Source organism: Lottia gigantea (assembly GCF_000327385.1).
Source record: "Lottia gigantea unplaced genomic scaffold LOTGIsca_342, whole genome shotgun sequence".
In the NCBI taxonomy this organism is placed as follows: domain Eukaryota; kingdom Metazoa; phylum Mollusca; class Gastropoda; family Lottiidae; genus Lottia; species Lottia gigantea.
Window position 1 is genome coordinate 38,670 of NW_008709154.1, and position 18,776 is coordinate 57,445.

The following is an 18,776-nucleotide window of genomic DNA, read 5'->3' on the forward strand; positions in this document are numbered from 1 at the left end:
TGGCAGTAAATCACCTTCGTTTTGTCCAAAATATACATTATCAATCACCAAAATCTTCTGTATGAAGAAAATCTGAAAAAATACATCACGAATTAATGCTAATATTTTTGTTTCTTTATGAGAAAGGTATCCTTATAAAAGTTCCACTATTTCCTATTCTTAGAAAATGTATAATTACAAACTGGTCAATTCTCATGACAAAACGAACTCGCCACAAAAAACTTGACATTTTTTTTTTCTAAGACCCAAATCATGGACCGTTTTGAGTGGTCGGACGGTTCCCTGATGAATGGTGAGGTTCATATTGATCAACAAAGAGGTGTAGGAATTTACGACGGTCATGACAAGGTAATAACGCTCGGATTTACTCTAGAATTTGTCTCTTTAAGTCTTAAATTTTTCCAGACAGTTCAAGGGAGATAATATTTTGTTATCAGAACACAATTGCCCTCTGTCAAATGGTTTCATATGGCTTACTGATACATTGGCAAGATATATATAGGCTTAGATTTGACAAAACAATTGTTTTCTTGACACTTGCAGACTTCATCCCAATATTAGACTTGTAGTTGTACCTTAAACAGACTTAAACTTATAGCCAAGTTTTTGCTCTGCATTTGTTGGGGTATGTCTACCTATTGAACAATTTTATCAGGATGATATGTTAGAATACGACTAATATGAAGTACTGTTGGAGTGCCAAAATCAAGTTTAGTCTCTCAAGATATTGAAGGTTGTTTCAGGGAAAGTCAACAGAGCTAAACACAGCATTCAGACAACATTTAATTCTGGCTGGAAGCCTGGAACCCACTGTCACAATATGTGTTTCAATTTAAACTGTATGTTTGTATGTTATTTTCAGACATCTTTTGATTATGGGATGTTGAGTGTCACAAGTCATAGAATAATTTGGAGAGATCACAGAAACAGGGTAAGTAAAAGCTAGGGCTGTAAGCTTATAAAGTTTGCTGTCATGAGACATATTGAGTCAACTTCTAGGATTCATCTAAGGGATATTATGTTATAATTTTCTGTTTATAAGTAATAGTACATTACCGATATGATGAACTACAAATGCTATTAAACAATTTTAATTGATCTCCCAATATTGAAAATCGACGTATCCAGTAAATGATCAAAGTGATCAATTTCATTTGAACCCTACTCTTTGCTCTCTGCCTTCTGCTCTCTACTCATTGCTCTCTGCTCTCTACTCTCTGCCTTCTGCTCTCTACTCACTGCTACCTACTCTCTGTTCACTACTCTTTGCTCTCTGCTCCCTGCGCTCTGCTCTCTACTCTCTGCTCTCTACCCTCTGTTCACTGCTCTCTGCTCTCTACTCTCTACTCTCTGCTCTCTGCTCTCTACTCTCTGTTCTCTGTTCACTGCTCTCTGCCTTCTGCTCTCTACTCACTGCTCTCTACTCTCTGTTCACTACTCTTTGCTCTCTGCTCCCTGCGCTCTGCTCTCTACTCTCTACTCTCTACTATCTACTCTCTGTTCTCTGCTCTCTACTCTCTGCCTTCTGCTCTCTACTCACTGCTACCTACTCTCTGTTCACTACTCTTTGCTCTCTGCTCCCTGCGCTCTGCTCTCTACTCTCTGGTCTCTACTCTCTGTTCACTGCTCTCTGCTCTCTGCTCTCTACTCTCTGCTCTCTACTCTCTGTTCTCTGTTCACTGCTCTCTGCCTTCTGCTCTCTACTCACTGCTCTCTACTCTCTGTTCACTACTCTTTGCTCTCTGCTCCCTGCGCTCTGCTCTCTACTCTCTACTATCTACTCTCTGTTCTCTGCTCTCTGTTCACTGCTCTCTGCCTTCTGCTCTCTACTCTCTGCTCTCTGCTCTCTACTCTCTGTTCACTGCTCTCTGCCTTCTGCTCTCTACTCACTGCACTCTACTCTCTGTTCACTACTCTTTGCTCTCTGCTTCCTGCGCTCTGTCTCTACTCTCTACTCTCTACTCTCTACTATCTACTCTCTGTTCTCTGCTCTCTGTTCACTGCTCTCTGCTTTCTGCTCTGTCAAATTGAGGAAAAAGACAATAGAAAGACTGTAGCAAAACATCAATGTACCTGTCAGTAAATTTTTTCCCCGCGTTTCTCCTGGTCTCGGTATTATATTGATAGTGAACAGTATTCTTGAGTAAATTATACAGAATTATTTTTTTTTTCTAATGGATTAGATTTTACTCAGATGTATTTGTCTGAATCAGTATAACACTTTATCTTTCTTATCTACAAATGTTTCATTCCAAAATGAGACTAAATGGAAATTATTGATGATTTTATTATATTTTGTAGAATTCTGTGATATCATTACCATTGTTGTCTGTTATTTATCTTGAAGAACAACCGTCAGGATTTGCTAAAAGGTGGGATAATTGTTCAGTTCTGAATTGAAAACACAACTTACTCCCTCCTCTATTTTTGTGATTCTCCTAGATTCAGTTATTACTGTAGACAAGATAGCAAACTGAAAATAGCCTTCACCCTGGCTGACTACTACTTCTAACTTACAGGCTTGAGAATTCTTTTAAAATGTTTTTTTAAGATGTAGTTACACAAAAATCTAGCAAGATAATTCTGTCAAAATCTTGTCTACAGTTTGACAAAATTGAGAGATGTATAGAAGTGGAGTCCTCCGAAGAGTCTGTTATAAAATGTTGCTTGTAAAGCATTTTGTGCAGCTTAGGAATCCTAGCTCTACAATATAGAATTTTATAAGAAACCCTGATGACTACTAATTTAAATAACTGGCCAATAAAATGCAATCTCTCTGAGAAATTGATGAGCTTTTGATGTAAAGTAATCAATTGTAAGAAAGATTGTTTTATTTGTTGATATATATTTAGTCTTGTATTTCCAGTGCTAAGATAATTGTACATCTGAGTGCTGCACCAAGTAACAAATCAGCTGGTCCCTCGACTTACAGCGCCCACAGTTATATTAGACTGTCTTTTAGAGAGTCTGGAGAACACGACGTAAGAATTAAGGGGAAGGGCTTATTATTGTTTTGTTGATCGATATCAGGGCATAATTTAAAAAAAAAAAGTTTAAAAAAAACTACAAAAAATTGGTGAAAATTTGATTGTATTGGCAAGGTTTTTATCAAATGAATTCTATTACATGTTCATCAATAAGGATAAAAACCTTTCGTTATTAATCTTTGATCATATCAGGATTACTGAGAGAAACACATCATTTAGAAGACTTAATAATTGATTTGATTTTTCTGTAAGGGATTTACATGGTGTTAATTTGAAATGTTTTTGTATGTTTTAAGATATTAAGAAGTTTAGATGAAGCTCTACAAGCCAAGAAATGGGAACAAACATCAGCACCACTATCTCAAACTGGAACTGTGAGTTTTTCTTTCTGAAAAGTTTCTGCTTAGAAGTCAATTCCAAAGAGAAATTTCACATTTTAGAAAAACTCCAGTGACATAATTGCTTGGTGATGGCAAGACAGTGAAAAAACTCCTGTAGTTTGTGATGTGTATTGCGAGTTAAAGATCCATTTGTATCTACAGCAGCCAATGTCTGACAATAACCTCGTATGCAGCTAGAAGAAAAATCTTCTTTAATTGTTGGGAAGAAGTTACATCTATAGTTCGTCAGATGTTAGTTATCTCCCTTGAAGACTATCCTCGTCGTAGATAGAAGTCTGGGTGTCAGAGACTAGTCAGATGTCAACAATGGAGACGAAATTAAGCTATTGTCACATGACCTAATATTTGAAAGTAGTCGGATTTATCCACCAGATGCTTACAAGGTTATTGTCAGGGGTAGCGAGAATGGCCGACTTATTTACAATTGGTTAAAGATCATTAAAATATCAATTTTAATAAAAAAAATTTTGTATTTTTCAGTCGGCTCGTCACCGTCCTGGTATCGTAGGAATTGAAAGATCAATTCAACAGAAAAACACCCACACTAATAAACAAATCTCTGTGGCTTTCGAAGATTTAAATAAACTCATACAACAGGTAGTGTCAATATTGTGCGTAGAATCTCATACTTATTCTTTTCACGCCATAAAACTTTTACACTCCACTTTCCCATACTATGGACGAGATTTTGATAAACGGAATTGTCTTTCTTGTACAGATTTTTATCAAACCGAGGAACTGTTGATTGTATTTTCCGGACATGACTGACAATTTTTTCACAAAGTTTTTACTAGTCAAAATTGAGATGATCCTTTAAGTAATGTGGAAACTCTGTAACGAAATCATTCTGTAACTTTTGGACAACTGCATCATAGTTAATTGAACGATCATCATTTTATGAAGCCATATTGGATTCCTACCATGAGAAGAATGATGGAATGTTACTTAGCAACTACCAAGGAAAGTGACATCATTGAACTTCAACTGACATTTCAAGTGTGTCTGTCTCTGAGGAAGGGGGCCCCCCAAACAAATACAACTTAAGTACCTTTTTACCAAATGATTTATCGTTCCTAACTGTTGAAATAAGGATTATACGAAGTTAGTAAGAAGATAACATTGTCTTGATATTTTGTTTTCTTTGTGTTTTATTGTAGGCCAAGGAAATGGTGTCGTTAACTAAAAGTATCGCCACTAAAATAAAAGAGAAACAGGGTGATATCACAGAGAATGAGGTGAATGGTTTATTTAGAATTATAGAAACAATTATTCTTTGTTAAAAAGATTCCAAATTTATATTCTCACATACAATCGAAATGAAATTGTGACTGACTCGAGTAGATTGTTTTGATGTTTGCAACTAAAATTGCAATTTCATCAACTGCTATGTAAATAAATCAATGTGCTATTCAGTTATTAACTATATAATTTTATATATATATTACATTATTATACTGAACATACTTGATTGTATTCAGCTAACTATTCAATTAAGGAACTTTCAAAGATATGCATTTAATTTATGATGCAGAATGGCACTAATAGTCTAACACTACATATTCCATACATGATAAAAGCTTGACTGTTGATTCAAAATCAGTAAAGGACACCATCTCTTTAGGACCCTAAAGCTTAACTGTCCAGAAAGCTAAGCTAATAAAAGTATTGAGCACCATATTTCATGATACAATTACATGCATAATGGTTTTCAACTAGTTGAAAAAAAAATTCAATGACGACTGGTGAATAAAATAGACTAAATTTCAACTAATTGTGGCAACTTCGGGGCCTAATTAGACCAATACTAGATCATATCAATGGTCCAGCAACCAAAATAAGTAAATTTAAAATTCGTACATTTTACCATTTCAGACTAGAAAATTTAAATCATATTTATTGTCTATGGGTATCCCGAATCCTGTTACCAGGGAAACGCACGGTACTGGAGATAAATACTATACAGAACTAGCTCGACAACTTTCTACAGTTCTTACTAAACCTGTCGAGGTAGGTGAAAGGGTGCTGGTACAATGATAAGGGGTTATTGTGGGTGATAAGGGGAGGGGGGGGGGAGGGGGTGGTGTTAGTGGCTGGTACGATACAAAACTACCATATATCATAATACAACGATCGATAAGAACTATGTTAAGACACTACTGTACATTGATCCTTGGTGATTGAGGATGAAAGCTGACAACAGGCCAACTCTCAGAAGCACTGCCCGTGCCTGTGCTAGGGACTGAGCTATTCCACTGTTCTAGCAGACGACAATCCAACTATCTACTGACTGAGCTATTCCACTGCCCTAGCAGACGACAATCCAACTCTCTACCGACTGAGCTATTCCACTGTCCTAGCAGACGACAATCCAACTCTCTACCGACTGAGCTATTCCACTGTTCTAGCAGACAACAATCCAACTATCTACCGACTGAGCTATTCCACTGTCTTAGCAGACGACAATCCAACTATCTACTGACTGAGCTATTCCACTGTTCTAACAGACAACAATCCAACTATCTACTGACTGAGCTATTCCACTGTTCTAGCAGACAACAATCCAACTATCTACTGACTGAGCTATTCCACTGCCCTAGCAGACGACAATCCAACTATCTACTGACTGAGCTATTCCACTGTCCTAGCAGACGACAATCCAACTATCTACTGACTGAGCTATTCCACTGTTCTAGCAGACAACAATCCAACTTGCTACCAACTGAGCTATTCCACTGTTCTAGCAGACAACAATCCAACTATCTACCGACTGAGCTATTCCACTGTCTTAGCAGACGACAATCCAACTATCTACTGACTGAGCTATTCCACTGTTCTAACAGACAACAATCCAACTATCTACTGACTGAGCTATTCCACTGTTCTAGCAGACAACAATCCAACTATCTACTGACTGAGCTATTCCACTGCCCTAGCAGACGACAATCCAACTATCTACTGACTGAGCTATTCCACTGTCCTTGCAGACGACAATCCAACTATCTACTGACTGAGCTATTCCACTGCCCTAGCAGACGACAATCCAACTATCTACTGACTGAGCTATTCCACTGTCCTAGCAGACGACAATCCAACTATCTACTGACTGAGCTATTCCACTGTCCTGGCAGACGACAATCCAACTCTCTACTGACTGAGCTATTCCACTGTTCTAGCAGACGACAATCCAATTATCTACTGACTGAGCTATTCCACTGTTCTAGCAGACAACAATCCAACTATCTACCGACTGAGCTATTCCACTGTCCTAGCAGACGACAATCCAACTATCTACTGACTGAGCTATTCCACTGTTCTAGCAGACGACAATCCAACTATCTACTGACTGAGCTATTCCACTGTCCTAGCAAATGACAATCCAACTATCTACTGACTGAGCTATTCCACTGTTCTAGCAGACAACAATCCAACTATCTACTGACTGAGCTATTCCACTGTTCTAGCAGACGACAATCCAACTCTCTACTGACTGAGCTATCCCACTGTCCTAGCAGACGACAATCCAACTCTCTACTGACTGAGCTATTCCACTGTCCTGGCAGATGACAATCCAACTCGCTAGGGACTGAACTGACTGAGCTATTCCACTGTCCTGGCAGACAACAATCCAACTCTCTACTGACTGAGCTATTCCACTGTCCTGGCAGACGACAATCCAACTCTCTACTGACTGTGCAAGGTGTTGGATAAATCTATATGATTCTGATAGAGATTAATGATTGTGATTGAAAAGATTATCTACTATCTATATTATAGGAGAGTGGAGGTATGATGACTCTAACTGATGTTTATTGTAGAGTCAACAGAGCCAGAGGCATGGAGGTAATATCAATTGTTTTTTATCCCCCCCCCCCCCCCACACAGCTTGTCCTTGGTCAAACCCTGTGGCATTGATCATTCTGGATTATAGGACCCATTTCTAGCTGGGTTGAGTGAGTGAACACAATGACAAAGATTACAACCAATGACCAATGATTCCAATGCTGTGGCCATTCGTGCTACAGAATCCCTAGTCCAGAGATATAGTTTAAATTGATTGTGAATTATTATTCCTATTCCAGTTATTGTCCCCTGAAGATCTACTACATGCCTGTGAATTGATGGAAGTTTTAAATTTACCCATCAGGTTTGTACAATTTTTATACACTAACATAGAGTGTTAGCTTTGATTTGGTTTGTGGTTTGTGGTTTGACCATGTATGCGATCCTTCTAATGAACAAAAACTACAAAACTGGTACTTACTGATCTCGATATCACCTTGTTTCACAGAAATTCTTTAGTTTTAATACATACCTACTTTAGAACACATCTCTTTCACTTATAAGGGCTAATGTTACATTTAGATTTAGAAAATGTGCACAAAGTGAAGTAGAGATGCTTATTGATTTTTTTTATTTTGGGCAATTTTTCGTTGAATAATTGAATACCTGGAGTTTAAAACAACTGTATATTTTATATTAAGATGTTCAATATGAGAAAATTCATACTTTAGTCACTGAAGACTGTTTTATCATTACTGACAGCTGCCAATGGGCGTATGTTACCTTGCCTGAATGCCTGGCAAGCTATCATTATATTAAGATGTTGAATTGGTAAGATTGTTATAACAAGTCTGATAATTCTTATTTTACTTCCAGATTGCGTACGTTTGATAGTGGTGTCTTGGTTTTACAAAGTAAGAGTCAAGATGAAGAACAAGTCATAGCACACACTACTAACTACGTAAGTTTACAAGTTAGAAATTATTTAATTTCACAGCAAGACAATATTGTGATTGGTAGGAATTTCCTAGCATTCCATCAGTTTTCTGATTATCTACAAGTATAGTCTTGATATCATTCATTATTTCAACTGATGATGACACGTTTAATTTGTGTTGAAACGTAATGTGTTTAATATTTTTATTAAAGAAGTTTGTTTATTATATAATATTGTCTAGTGTTTATTATATAATATTGTCTTGTGTTTATTATATAATATTGTCTTGTGTTTATTATATAATATTGTCTAGTGTTTATTATATAATATTGTCTAGTGTTTATTATATAATATTGTCTTGTGTTTATTATATAATATTGTCTAGTGTTTATTATATAATATTGTCTAGTGTTTATTATATAATATTGTCTAGTGTTTATTATATAATATTGTCTAGTGTTTATTATATAATATTGTCTAGTGTTTATTATATAATATTGTCTTGTGTTTATTATATAATATTGTCTAGTGTTTATTATATAATATTGTCTAGTGTTTATTATATAATATTGTCTTGTGTTTATTATATAATATTGTCTAGTGTTTATTATATAATATTGTCTAGTGTCTAGTGTTTATTATATGATATTGTCTAGTGTTTATTATATAATATTGTCTAGTGTTTATTATATAATATTGTCTAGTGTTTATTAGATAATATTGCCTAGTGTTTATTCTATAATATTGTCTAGTGTTTATTCCATAATATTGTCTAGTGTTTATTATATAATATTGTATAGTGTTTATTATATAATATTGTCTAGTGTTTATTCTATAATATTGTCTAGTGTTTATTCCATAATATTGTCTAGTGTTTATTCTATAATATTGTCTAGTGTTTATTATATGATATTGACTAGTGTTTATTATATGATATTGTCTAGTGTTTATTATATAATATTGTCTAGTGTTTATTATATAATATTGCCTAGTGTTTATTCTATAATATTGTATAGTGTTTATTCTATAATATTGTCTAGTGTTTATTATATAATATTGTCTAGTGTTTATTCTATAATATTGTCTAGTGTTTATTATATAATATTGTCTAGTGTTTATTATATAATATTGTCTAGTGTTTATTAGATAATATTGCCTAGTGTTTATTCTATAATATTGTCTAGTGTTTATTCCATAATATTGTCTAGTGTTTATTATATAATATTGTATAGTGTTTATTATATAATATTGTCTAGTGTTTATTCTATAATATTGTCTAGTGTTTATTCTATAATATTGTCTAGTGTTTATTATATAATATTGTCTTGTGTTTATTCTATAATAGTGTCTTGTGTTTATTATATAATATTGTCTAGTGTTTATTATATAATAGTGTCTAGTGTTTATTATATAATATTGTCTAGTGTTTATTCTATAATATTGTCTAGTGTTTATTCTATAATATTGTCTAGTGTTTATTATATAATATTGTCTAGTGTTTATTATATAATATTGTCTTGTGTTTATTCTATAATATTGTCTAGTGTTTATTATATAATATTGTCTAGTGTTTATTATATAATATTGTCTAGTGTTTATTATATAATATTGTCTAGTGTTTATTCTATAATATTGTCTAGTGTTTATTCTATAATATTGTCTAGTGTTTATTCTATAATATTGTCTAGTGTTTATTATATAATATTGTCTTGTGTTTATTCTATAATATTGTCTTGTGTTTATTCTATAATATTGTCTAGTGTTTATTATATAATATTGTCTAGTGTTTATTCTATAATATTGTCTAGTGTTTATTATATAATATTGTCTTGTGTTTATTCTATAATATTGTCTAGTGTTTATTATATAATATTGTCTAGTGTTTATTCTATAATATTGTCTAGTGTTTATTATATAATATTGTCTAGTGTTTATTATATAATATTGTCTTGTGTTTATTCTATAATATTGTCTTGTGTTTATTATATAATATTGTCTAGTGTTTATTCTATAATATTGTCTAGTGTTTATTCTATAATATTGTCTAGTGTTTATTATATAATATTGTCTAGTGTTTATTATATAATATTGTCTTGTGTTTATTCTTTAATACTGTCTTGTGTTTATTCTATAATATTGTCTAGTGTTTATTATATAATATTGTCTAGTGTTTATTCTATAATATTGATTAACTAACTCTACATCTGTTTTCTCTTTGCGATTATATTTTTATATGAATATTATTTACAGGTTGGAGAGAATGGAAATTGTACAGCAGAAGAACTAGCTCAATGTCTCGGTGTTTCTGTTTTACTCGCCAAGGAAAGGTTCGTTCAATATTGATACAATAAAACACAAGGGTAACATACCATGAACACTGTTCATCACAATGTAAATTGTAGAAATGTTGTGTTCAATAAAACTAAGGAGAAGTAAATCTACCATAAAATTATGTTTCTAAATCAAGACCAGGGCTGTTATGAATTTGATCCTAAAAAATTTGAGTTTGTATTTGGGAGTAGAAATTCCTCTTCATTTCATTTTATTGATTGTTATTTTTCCCCTGTCTGATGGATGTGAAACTCATTCCCCCTGTCTGATGGATGTGAAACTCATTCCCCTTGTCTGATGGATGTGAAACTCATTCCCCCTGTCTGATGGATGTGAAACTCATTCCCCCTGTCTTTGTTTGATATTTATTATGTTTTTTTATTGATTGTTATTTCAGATTATTATTAACCGAGAAAGTGGGTGGTGTTTGTCGAGATGAAACTATCGAAGCTCTCCGATTTTTCCCAAATTTATTTCTAACTAGACCTGCCTAGAGTTATCTCTCTCTTATCTTTTAGAATCTGCTGTAATAATTCTATGTAATATTTATATATATTGTTTATATTATATGTAAATAATAAAATATTCTCTGGAGTTGATTTATTCTTCTCTCTCTCTCAATTCTCTGTAATGGATCTTTGAAGGTGATATTTCAATTTATACAAAAATAATTGGTGAAAATCAGACAATAAATGTTGAGTCATCTGTTTATTATGACCTAATGCAACCACAATATACGTTTTAACTTATTATAATTAGAAAATAAAAGGAGCGGCTGCGTCCCATTGTCTCCAGGTGGAATTAAATGTTAATGTAGGAATCTCTTACCTGAGAATGCTGGGATAATTCACCAAGTTGCCCACAATTACTTTTTCTAATTTCCATTAAAGAACACACAATTATTTTCTAATGATTAAAACCGAATCTAAAATTTACCATGCGATCATCATTTAGACCCAATTTGGCAATTTTGAGGATTTGCATTTTTTCAACGTTCGGCATTTTCCACTCACCGTCTTGCTAATTAAGTCATTGGGATTTTTCCCCGGTTTGATTATCCAGTCCTGTCTCTAGTCTTCACAGTTTGTTTTAGTGATAATCGTGTCTAACACACAGAAACTGCTCTAAACCGAATCTGATGGATATTTGTAAATATTGTGGATTATTTCTTCGTATTTCTGGATATTGTTGATGATATTAAGTTGAAGAATTCGTGGCATCATGTAGATTTATATTATGGCTAATTCCTTTGGGTTGTTCAGCTGATAAATTGGAAATTTGAGGAAAATTTGGACCGAAGTGCTTGAAAATGTAGTAATTTTATAAATAATTCATTTATTTTTCACACGAACTCAAATATCTGCTTGTTTTAGATCGTGGAATTATATTTTCAGTATTAGGAGCACTTTATTAGGTAAGTAAGTTCCCGTGCCAATCACTAAAATGTCTGTAATTTTCCATATTTGTTGCGGAATATCAGCTGCTTTGTTATCTTATTTGGCCCACTTAGTACAACAAAGTAAGACTTAGTACAACAAAGTTAAACTTAGTATTCTTGACCTAGTTCAAGACCGGAGCAATGATCTTTATGAACTAAACATATTTTAAAATTGACAGTCAAGTATTGTTTTTACTTTTGTGAATCAAATTTTATCAATTATTTGTAATAGGAATGGACAATCAGTTAAACAGTAGATAAAACCTTAAAATATTTAGGATGGATATAAATACTTGTATATCATTGAGCACATGGTCAATTGAAAGGAAGTCCCTAGCTCAGAGGCGGAGCCACATTTACATTTGAGAGGGGAGGATATCTGAGATTGCCCGAAATATTTAACCTACTTATGAGATTTTTGCCCGAAAAACTCTACTCACTATACTCACTCTTTCTGGACCATCTGATACTACCTCTCTTGAGAGGTCCACTTTTATTTAGTTTTATTTCCGGGATGTTGTTTACCAATTGTTTTTTCACCCGATTTTGTCCAGTCCATGGATTTTCCGACTGGTTTTGAGACTTTGGTATTCTTTGGTTCGACTTTACAGAGAAAATATACGCAACAGACAATACATCTAGACCTTTATTTTAATCAGATTGATTATTGATATCAGATTCCTTTTCAACTCAGCACAGAGTCTTTAAGATTGACAATACACTTGCAGCCCCGTCGTTAGGGTGGGGTCCATGAGGGCCAGGCCCTCGCAAAATCTTCTTCAGTTCAGAAGAAATTGATTCGTTTACAGTGTCTTTGTACAAATTAAAAAAGATAAAAGTTTTGATCGGGTTTTTGGTACCTCAAAAACGTCAGAAAAGGGTTCAAAGAGACAAACCCAAACTCACAGCTTGTAGAACTCCTATTGCTTTGTGCTGACTTGTATACCATCTTTAAGCTCCCTGCCTGGGGCTATAGTTATCATATTGTTATTGTTGTTATATGTTTAATATACAGTGATAATATCTGGCTGTGGAGATTGTTTATGAAAAATAACAAACTATTAAACCAGGCCTCATATATTCAAACTTTCTATACTTTTTCTTATTGTGGGAAATTATAAAACACGTGAAGCAGACCATGTTTACTTTTTTCGAAACACCTGATGTTACTTCTCTTTGGAGGATTCCACTACTAGACAATTGTTACTCTCAATTTTGCTATTCTTTGGATGAGATTTTTGATTGACTTGAATTGTATAGATTTTTAAGACAACCCTATATTAGCAGTATAACAGTTAGGACTAGCCCCAGAAAACTGAAGAATCCAAGGCTCAGAGAACTCATTTCTGACCATTTTGAGGTGCCAAGAACGTATCAAAATCTATTATTTTTATTTTGTACAAAAACACTGTAATTGAGTCAATCTCTGCTGAACTGAAAAAGATTTTGTTGGGGCTTAATTCCCACTTTCTGGGGACCATGAACCCATGTCACCACCCAACGACGGCACCACCCCACGACGGGACTGGCTTTACTCTTCACTCTTTTTTTCCATCGGATGTCTGTGGTTCCGATTAATATAGAAAAACTATAATGCTTAGTTTTATGGAAATGCTAGATCCAGAAAGACGGAAAATTGAACGCGTAAAAATTGATTCTACTAGTGTAACGATACATATACAAAGTTCGGAAAACCTCTCATAATTAGTCTAATTACCGAATTTCTGAATCTTAATTTATTTTTAGAAGAGAAGACAACAAAAATATCACAGATAGTGCATCGGTAACTTAGCAACATAAAATCATAACCTGACAAGTCAATGAATTCATGCCCTGTTTATTAGCTGATAGTCAGATAACATTGAAAAGATACACTATTAAGTTTAATAACATATTTTTATCGTCAAATCTTTCGCTTGATTTGCATATTAACTTGTAAGTTAGTGCAGATGGATGAAGCTATGGAATTATAGATAGAACTTTATGGTTGAAAATTATCTATGGTCTATGGTTTAACTCTGATCTTTTTTAACCCTATCAGGTGCAGAAAACTAGGATGTAAAACTCCATTCATTTCATTTTTTACGGGATAACTCATGATGTAAATGTATCATGGTTTGACAAATTCATGTTCACCCGATTGTTAATCTGGATGTGCTCAATGCTTAATTGATTTTCCTACAGAGCTTAAACTGTATGATTTAAAACTGTTTCTACGAAATACCAGTTCACTTTTATATCATCAATATCCATTAGAATTGGGTCATTCTGGTGGAAACTAGGTCATTCTGAGTACAAGTAGGTCAAACTGGATAGAATTAGGTCATTAGGGAAAAAATCCAGGTCATTCTGCTGTAAAAGGTGTAATAATACAGGTATATTTTTCTAATTTATGATATCAAGCCTCATATTGGCTGAAAAGACCACAGTTAGAATTAATTGGTATAGAACTTGCTATGTATATCGTCTAAAATTATGTAAAGTTATTCTTTGTTAAAAGTTGTCAAGTGTCTCAGGTGGTTCGGACCAGCCCCGTCGCCGGGAATGAATTGGTGCTGGGGTTCAGATTTTGTACTCAGAAAATTTGAAGAATTAAAGGCCAATAGAACTCATTTCTGGCAATATTAAGGTGCCAAAAACATATCAAAATCTATATCTGTTTGATTTTGTTCAAAGACATTGTAAATGAATCAATCTCTGCTGGACTGAAGAAGGTTTTGCTGGGCTTAATTCTCACTTGCTTGGGTTCAGCCCCTACGGATCCCACCCTAACGACGGGGCTGCCCTGCCCCCACGGACCCCACCCAATGATGATATATTTCTGCTCTTTTTTTTTATATGATAAAAATTTATAAAGAGGTAAGCCTACGATAGAGTACGTGGTATAAGAAACAATTAGAATGTTACATAACTTATTTTAACCAATCGTATGTGACTAGAAATTCTTTTAATCCGAGTTTGCTCTAAACGAGATTTGCCGAATCAAAATCTGACTAGATTGTAGGGACATCCATCATTACCAATCATACTTCAGTCTCAGAAACGGAAATTTCTAGCTTAGCCAATCAGTAATAGTATTCACAGTTCACCGTTGAAATTTAAGACTTACAATCCACATGCATTCAGAATTATCGGGGTCTGCCAGTTAAAATGACAACTCGTTTTTTCTGGAGACTTTGTCATATATAAAAAAAACATATAAAATAGAAATAATACAAGATGGAAGAACTCTGGAACATATAGATACAAATGTCTGATTTGATCCTAATTTGTTTATTTTATCTTATATTTACGATCTTCTATTTTTAGTATATAAAGATACAAGATGGCTGAACAAGACGATGAGATTTTTGAATTACGATCGAGGAATAACTCTTCATCCCGATCACTACGTAATCGAAACAGAGACAACAACCCTACTTTCAGTTTCTCTTCTGACTCAGAAGATGAAACACGTAAGTCACATGATTTTTATAGAGTAAAAGAGGTAGATAGGCATGGGAGATAAGTCCCATTAATTTACTATAAATCAGAAGGGAGGTTGGATGAATAGCCACATGTGGTTGTTCTAGAATCCAAATCTGATGGGTAAATGTTTTGTCATTAACTAATGCTTCTGGTCCATGTTCAGAAAAAAGCCACTAATTTCGATCTTTTGTTTCAGCACTGGATGAGACAGACCAACCAAAATCTGTTTCTTTTCCTAAAGAAACTAGAAATAACTCCAATTTGCTGCAGAGTGATCCGAAATATGACACGATCCAATCCAACGTGAGTCGAGAATCATCGTCAGCCATGCTTGGTTGCTATGATATGTGGATAAACGGAGATATTCAGTTTGTGGTGGTTGGTGGCAACGTTGATTCTAAGGTAAATAACTCTCATCAGTTTGTATCTGTATCTAACCAAACTTTTCTTCTATTGTTTTATTAGCTTTTATTTTTATACGCCCACATTATAATGAGTAAACATTCAAAAAGATAATCTGCTATAGCAAAAACTAAGTAGTCCTAAAGTCCAACATGTTTCAAGAGCGCAAAGGCTTCCTCAGAGACAGACACACTTGAAATGTCAGTTGAAGTTCAATGATGTCACTTTCCTTGGTAGTTGCTAAGTAACATTCCATCATTCTTCTCATGGTAAAAATCCAATATGGCTTCATAAAATGATGATCGTTCAATAGCCCAGGCTAAGGAAGATACAGGGGGTCCAAAGGTTTAAGAAAGTGATCAATAAAATAGAAGACACACAAACCATTTCACAAAGTTTTTTACTGGTCCATTTTTGTTGATCCGAATAATGTGGATACTCTATAGCACAACACATGGGTAAACATTCAAAAAAGAATCTGCCATAGAAAAAACTAAGTAAAAAAGTAATAATGGACAAGTAAAAAATCGCCCTTGATATACTGAAAATGTATCTGGAAAGAGGGTGTGTCTTGCTGGGCAACCACTTGTTAATATAGCCACTTCCAACGACAGCCCTCAAGAACATTCATCAATTTAACCTTTTGACCTAAATCGATGATATCTGCTTTTACTCAAATTTCTACCCTCTCCAGCGCTGGTATTTTGTAATGCAGTGTTTATCAGGTTAGGTCAAAAGTTTAATTTGACAACATTCAAGAGGGCAGTCGTTAGACCCAAACTGAAGTGACTATTTAGTCTCCAGTTTGTATTTTTCGATGATTTTTTAAATCAGTGGCCTTATTCTTGAAAAAATTCCATATTATATAAAATACTGTAATCTGATTGGTCAATACATCTAAGTTTGTATAAATTGTCTTGAGTTTTCAAAACAGACCCTTGATTATTCTGATTATTCTAGAAAACTAGATAAGGAGTAGTCATTTTCAAATAACCTAATGTATAGATCTATATTCAAATACCCCATTGTTGCAATATCGCATTGTTTGTTGTTTCAATATGTAATAATTTATTGTATGTTTTGGTTGTATTGTCTATAAGGCGGAGAATGTAAGACAGGTCTATCAGTTGTATTGTCTATAAGGGGTAGAATGTAAGACAGGTCTATCAGTTGTATTGTCTATAAGGTGTAGAATGTAAGACCTTCCTGAGCTTAGACTACAATAGTTGCAGCAACCATTCAACATTCACGAACCTTAGATATAGGCGACGAAGTGCATAAATATATTTTGGATCTTTTTTGCAAAACCGGAAGTGCCACAGTTCAATATATGCAAGAATAGATAATCGGCTCTAGAAGTCGTATTTTTCGGTCGATTTTCTTTGGGTTTGCATTTTTGGAATCTACTGTTAAAATCTGAAAGAATAGCAGTTTCAAAATTTCAAAATTTGAAAATTTGTCGCAGACATTTTTTTTGCCAAATTTTGCATTTTTTTCATTTTTTTTGCTTTTTGTCTGATTAATCTGAAAAAAATTGAGCAAAGACAGTTTAAGAATGTAAACAAAATGGTACAGTCAAATTTTCAATTTCACTTCCGGTTTAAACAGGAAAACGATGTTCACTTCCGGTTGAATATCTTCCGGTGTAATTTGTATAGGACAAAAATTTTTATGCTGATAGGTAGACAAAGTTATGACAAAAAAACGAAGAAAAAAAAATCCGGAACAAACGTGAAACTTTGGCCGCCATTTTGATTTTTCTGAAATGATTCGATTTTTATTCAGACATAATGGCTCATCCGATTTAAATGATTTTGGTGTCAAATGAAAGAAGATAAAAAAAAAACATGACATTAGGAAGCCGTTTTTCGATTCTCAATTTTGCTTTTTTGCAACATCCGGTTGAATTTTTTCAAAGTTTGAAGTGTCATATCTCGTGATCGTGAACTTTGATGAACTTGACCTTCATAAGGTCAAAGGTCATTGACCTTAGCTATCAGTTAATACTTTGACATTTGACATCCGACATGTACTTCCGGTTTTATAGCTGTCCGAAAACAGCCAAATTCGCAACTTTGGACTGCTCTAGCACGTGACCTATTTAACCTAGAGGGTTAATTTTTTCGGATTCTTAATGTGCTTTTCATGCTCTTTCAAATGATTTATAACAATCGTTTTTTAAAGCAAAATTGAAATTCGTGAATTTTTCAAATTTGAGTTTTGAACTTTGCATACAATTACTTCATACGTTGAGCCACGTTTTCTTGGAAGTTCGATTGTTTCAGCTTTATAGTTCAAAAAAAGGAACAGCTTTTGAAAATTCAAAATTTTCAATTTTTGACCTTGACCTTTTTTGACCCTGATTTTTGTAGTATTAAAGGTCATTCACATTGGCTATCTATTTATACTTTTATATTTGCTGTCCTATCTCAACCTCCGGTTTTATAGCCGTATATATTTAAAAATTTTGATGACTTTTATCTCGTAACCTTGACCTTTGTTGACCGTCTCCCTTTCAATGTCAAATGTCATTGACCTTGGCTATCTTCTGATACTTTCATTTGTGCGGTCTGTCTACTTCCGTTATAACAATCTTCCAAAGAATTCTTCTCAACTTTAGACTGCTCTTGCGCGTGATGTAATTATCGTAGAAGGTTGATTTTTTCAGAGTCTTTTGCAATTTGCTACATTTGCAAAGTCCCACTCTGTGCCACGTGTGGCTCTAGTTATTATTATTATTATTATTATTATTATCATTATTATCATTATTATTATTATCATTATTATTATTATTATTATTATTATTATTATTATTATTATTATTATCATTATTATCATTATTATTATTATCATTACCATTATTATTATCATTATTATTATTATTATTATTATCATTATTATCATTATTATTATCATTATTATTATTATTATTATTATTATTATTATTATCATTATTATCATTATTATTATTATTATCATTATTATTATTATTATTATTATTATTATTATTATTATTATTATCATACCATATA

The 18,776-nt window shown here is 33.4% G+C and overlaps 2 protein-coding genes across 2 annotated transcripts; both read left to right on the forward strand.

Moving 5' to 3' along the window:
- Positions 1-207: 207 nt before the first annotated feature.
- Positions 208-11,034, forward strand: LOTGIDRAFT_202604 (hypothetical protein). The gene is made up of 14 exons (XM_009058573.1): positions 208-348; positions 863-931; positions 2,302-2,372; positions 2,867-2,981; positions 3,284-3,365; positions 3,506-3,519; positions 3,869-3,985; positions 4,546-4,623; positions 5,261-5,395; positions 7,163-7,228; positions 7,468-7,532; positions 8,045-8,129; positions 10,356-10,432; positions 10,834-11,034. The coding sequence occupies exons 1-14, from the start codon at positions 253-255 to the stop codon at positions 10,928-10,930; spliced, it is 1,167 nt and encodes a 388-aa protein (XP_009056821.1). The 5' UTR covers positions 208-252; the 3' UTR covers positions 10,931-11,034.
- Positions 11,035-15,199: 4,165 nt separating this feature from the next.
- LOTGIDRAFT_175688 (hypothetical protein) lies at positions 15,200-16,095 on the forward strand (the record flags this gene model as incomplete). Its single annotated transcript, XM_009058574.1, has 3 exons — positions 15,200-15,329; positions 15,539-15,744; positions 16,063-16,095. 3 exons carry the CDS (start codon positions 15,200-15,202, stop codon positions 16,093-16,095), a joined length of 369 nt encoding a protein of 122 aa, XP_009056822.1.
- Between the last annotated feature and the right edge of the window lie 2,681 nt (positions 16,096-18,776).

Bases quoted from the DNA above. Each gene is read 5' to 3' on its own strand.
- LOTGIDRAFT_202604 (XM_009058573.1), top strand. From the start codon at position 253: ATGGACCGTTTTGAGTGGTCGGACGGTTCCCTGATGAATGGTGAGGTT. The intron at 932-2,301 runs GTAAGTAAAAGC...TATATTTTGTAG, and splicing joins GGAGAGATCACAGAAACAGG to AATTCTGTGATATCATTACC. The intron at 2,982-3,283 runs GTAAGAATTAAG...GTATGTTTTAAG, and splicing joins GAGAGTCTGGAGAACACGAC to ATATTAAGAAGTTTAGATGA.